A 4,095-nucleotide genomic window follows, 5' to 3' on the forward strand; every position below is an offset into this window, starting at 1 on the left:
TAGTCCAGAATAGTAAATTTATATTCTGACACACCCTGTACAAGCTATATTGACTGCTTTGGACGGATAATTGACACTCATCGTCAGAGAAATTCTTGAAGGGTTAAATTTAATTAAAAGATCAGAAATAAGTAGTTTTTCCCTTTACTAAACTTCAATGATATATCATCTTAAAGTTCGTCCCACATAATGATTTTATTTAATACTTATACGGCATTAAAACTAGTAACTTTTCATGATGTGAGCGTTGGTTGGTAACTGAGGAGGGGCCCCTATAAATTTCTTCGCCGGCCCTGCCCATTGCATTTCAGACCGACTGCGTGTTGTCGTGTATATCAATAGTGTGAACAAAGTTTATTTATATTTTGTATTAAAAATGAGGGAAATCGTACATATTCAAGCTGGTCAGTGCGGAAACCAGATTGGAGCCAAGGTAAATCGTGTGATTATTTCATTTTCTTTCATACTTTTGCCGGTTGATTCTTTGCTAATCATGAAAGCTCAAGTGCATGAACCAGCCATCTTGTGTTAAAGCCCTTATTTTTCTTTTTTTATTAGCTTCCTCGTAGCTGTTTCTACTTCAATCAAAAATAGGAATTATGGACATTTCAAAAATGAGGTTTTCCTCCGGTTGTTTCTCTCAGAAAACTTATGACATCAAACTTCATATTTGTTTACAAATATCTGAATCTTTTTAAATAGATCGTTACTTTTTTATCTGTTTTTTATTCAACGTGTCTAATGATTTTAAATTAGTGTGGAGTAGTCTACATATTTAAAAATGCTAGTACCTCCCTACAGTACCATACGCTAGCCTCTACAACAAAAACACATACACATAAAACTTTATCAAATCAATGAAACAGCCGTTACAAACAGGGTCGTACCTTCCAATTCAATACGGAAGTTTCTAAGTTTTGTACCTATTATATTATTAATAAAAAAACTAAACAGTTCAATTTAAAAATAGTAAATGTAAATGTACACTTCCATTTACCTACATACATGGTTTGTAGGAAAATCTTTATTTGATTTTATTATCGTAAAATTGTTTGTTAATTATTAAATTGTTACATACTAAAGTAAAAACAGCATATGCATTTGCGGTGGGTGTTTCTTTTCAAATTGTATCTACACTGTTTGATATACATAGACCTTGATGATGTAAGCCACGTAATTTAGCGACTATATTTGGTCATGACCTGAGACGAGGAACTGTAAATGAATACAAAAGCTCGTTTCGTCACGCTTCTGGACGTGAAAATTGCGGAATGTTATTCATCCACGAAGTAATTACAAGATGCTTTTAGTAATACTAAAGCTGAAACTGCATAATTTAGATACCTAATAGTACTTACTATTGGTTTGAATTAATTAAAATCTAACTGCTTATTTTAGGATGAATATACTTTTCGGGAATATAACTTCTGTACAAAGAATTTGTTTTCATAAAATTATCTTTTTCGCAGTTCTGGGAAATTATTTCTGATGAGCACGGTATCGATCCCACTGGAGCATATCACGGAGACTCCGACCTCCAATTAGAAAGAATAAACGTATACTACAATGAAGCATCTGGAGGCAAATACGTACCACGTGCTATCCTTGTCGATCTCGAGCCAGGCACTATGGACTCGGTCAGATCGGGGCCTTTTGGACAACTTTTTAGACCAGACAACTTCGTTTTCGGCCAGTCTGGAGCCGGAAATAATTGGGCAAAAGGTCATTACACGGAGGGTGCCGAACTCGTAGACTCAGTTTTAGATGTAGTACGAAAAGAAGCTGAATCATGTGATTGTTTACAAGGCTTCCAACTTACACATTCTCTTGGAGGAGGCACTGGTTCTGGTATGGGGACATTGCTCATATCAAAAATCCGTGAAGAATACCCAGATAGGATAATGAACACATTCTCAGTCGTACCCTCGCCCAAAGTATCCGACACCGTTGTAGAACCCTATAACGCTACCCTATCCGTCCACCAATTGGTAGAAAACACCGATGAAACGTACTGTATCGATAATGAAGCTCTCTATGACATCTGCTTTAGAACGTTAAAATTGACAACACCAACCTACGGAGATCTGAATCATTTAGTTTCCCTCACAATGTCTGGAGTAACAACGTGTTTACGATTTCCTGGTCAGTTGAACGCAGATCTTCGGAAATTGGCTGTCAACATGGTACCATTCCCACGACTCCACTTCTTCATGCCCGGCTTTGCACCACTCACATCGAGAGGAAGCCAACAGTACAGGGCCTTAACCGTTCCAGAATTAACACAACAAATGTTTGATGCCAAAAATATGATGGCTGCTTGCGATCCACGACATGGGCGTTACCTAACCGTGGCAGCTATCTTCAGAGGTCGTATGTCCATGAAAGAAGTTGACGAACAAATGTTAAACATCCAAAACAAAAACAGCAGTTATTTCGTCGAATGGATACCTAACAACGTCAAGACAGCCGTATGTGATATTCCACCAAGAGGCCTTAAAATGTCGGCCACTTTCACCGGTAACTCCACAGCCATCCAGGAACTTTTCAAACGTATTTCAGAACAATTCACAGCTATGTTCCGACGAAAAGCTTTCTTGCATTGGTACACGGGTGAAGGCATGGACGAAATGGAATTCACAGAAGCCGAATCAAACATGAACGACCTTGTATCAGAATACCAGCAATACCAAGAGGCAACCGCAGACGAAGACGCCGAATTCGACGAAGAACAAGAAGCGGAAGTAGATGAAAACTAATTCCTCCTTTTTTTTTTCCTTCCGATGGTCCCTGCACTAAATCTGATACCGCTTTTTAATTTAACACATGTTATTTGTTCGTTGTACCGAGTACATTCCAGATTTTGTAAATTGAAATAATTTATGCGTGTCAAGACTGAAAGGCCTTCCCAATTTTATTTGTAATTGTTTTATTTATAACTGTTCCATATTTTCTCAATTGTTTATATTAAAACGCTGCCATTCAAATTGCTGTTTTATTTGATTTTGTTTTTAGACAATTTTTGAAGTACACAAAAAGTGTTCAATAGGAAACTGATTTTAGAAAGAAAAGCCGCATGTTCATAAAATATTCCGATCATTTGAGTAAATAGAATCACTGAGTTAAAAATATCTACCTACACCAAATAAATGAACAACTTCCGTTTGTAAAAATTATTGNGGTTTTATCGAAACAACGCAAATTAAAAAGTGAAATGGTCGAAAAAAAAAAAAGAATTGTTAAAAAAGGCAGATTTATGTTACGTTTCTGATACGGACTGATATATGAAAGCAGCAATCGGTAATAAGTTATATAGAATTAGCTTAATTTGCAAATCAAATTTATTTTGTTATTAGCGTATAGGTACAAACCACAGGATGGTGACTCATATTTCACTTGCGTGACTTTTATAGAATCGGCTGCCTTTCGTGAAGAATAGTAAGTATACACTTTATTAGGAACACCCAAACGATATTGTGTTTAGTAGGGGATATTTAGTTTTTATTGACCGTATTTAGTAGGTACATATCTCAGACAATCAATCACGAAGCACGACAGTCTGCAGAATGGTTTGCGAATAAAAATTGTCAAATATTCGTACCAAAACAATTAAAAATTCTGAAAATAGGACATCTGTTTACGACAACTATCATCATCATCATCATAAGGGCGTTTCTGCTTCTAATGTCCCTAACTAGCCCTTCATGCCTAAGAAGGTGTCCTACTAGCCTATCTCGCCTATTTTTTATTGACTTTCATAGAGTTCTCCGTTCTCCTCTTCTTTCTAATACCTCTTCATTTCTAACCTTCTCTATCCATGATGTCGGCGCTTCAGACGTACACCTTTAACAACTTTTTTCGAATTTATAAATTAACCGTTTGCGAGCATAGAAATAACTTCTTTTTGTAAAAAGCGACTCGACCCTGCGCTATTTTCTGTTTCATATCTCTACTCCTCCTTCCATCCTGAGTTATCTGACTTCCTAGATACCAAAAATAAGTCACTTCTTCTAATTTTTCGTCTCCTATATTTATATTCGTTCTTTCCCTACTTTTTATTCCCTTGTGTACCACTATTTTTGTTTTACTTTTATTTAT

The 4,095-nt window shown here is 36.2% G+C and overlaps 1 protein-coding gene across 1 annotated transcript; it reads left to right on the top strand.

Annotated features, from left to right (window-relative positions):
* Positions 1-285: 285 nt before the first annotated feature.
* On the top strand, positions 286-3,133 carry LOC108738306 (tubulin beta-1 chain). The gene is made up of 2 exons (XM_018471675.2): positions 286-433; positions 1,470-3,133. Exons 1-2 carry the CDS (start codon positions 377-379, stop codon positions 2,754-2,756), a joined length of 1,344 nt encoding a protein of 447 aa, XP_018327177.1. The 5' UTR covers positions 286-376; the 3' UTR covers positions 2,757-3,133.
* The last annotated feature ends 962 nt before the right edge of the window (positions 3,134-4,095 follow it).

Source organism: Agrilus planipennis, unplaced genomic scaffold (assembly GCF_000699045.2).
Source record: "Agrilus planipennis isolate EAB-ADULT unplaced genomic scaffold, Apla_2.0 scaffold186, whole genome shotgun sequence".
NCBI classification, from domain to species: domain Eukaryota; kingdom Metazoa; phylum Arthropoda; class Insecta; order Coleoptera; family Buprestidae; genus Agrilus; species Agrilus planipennis.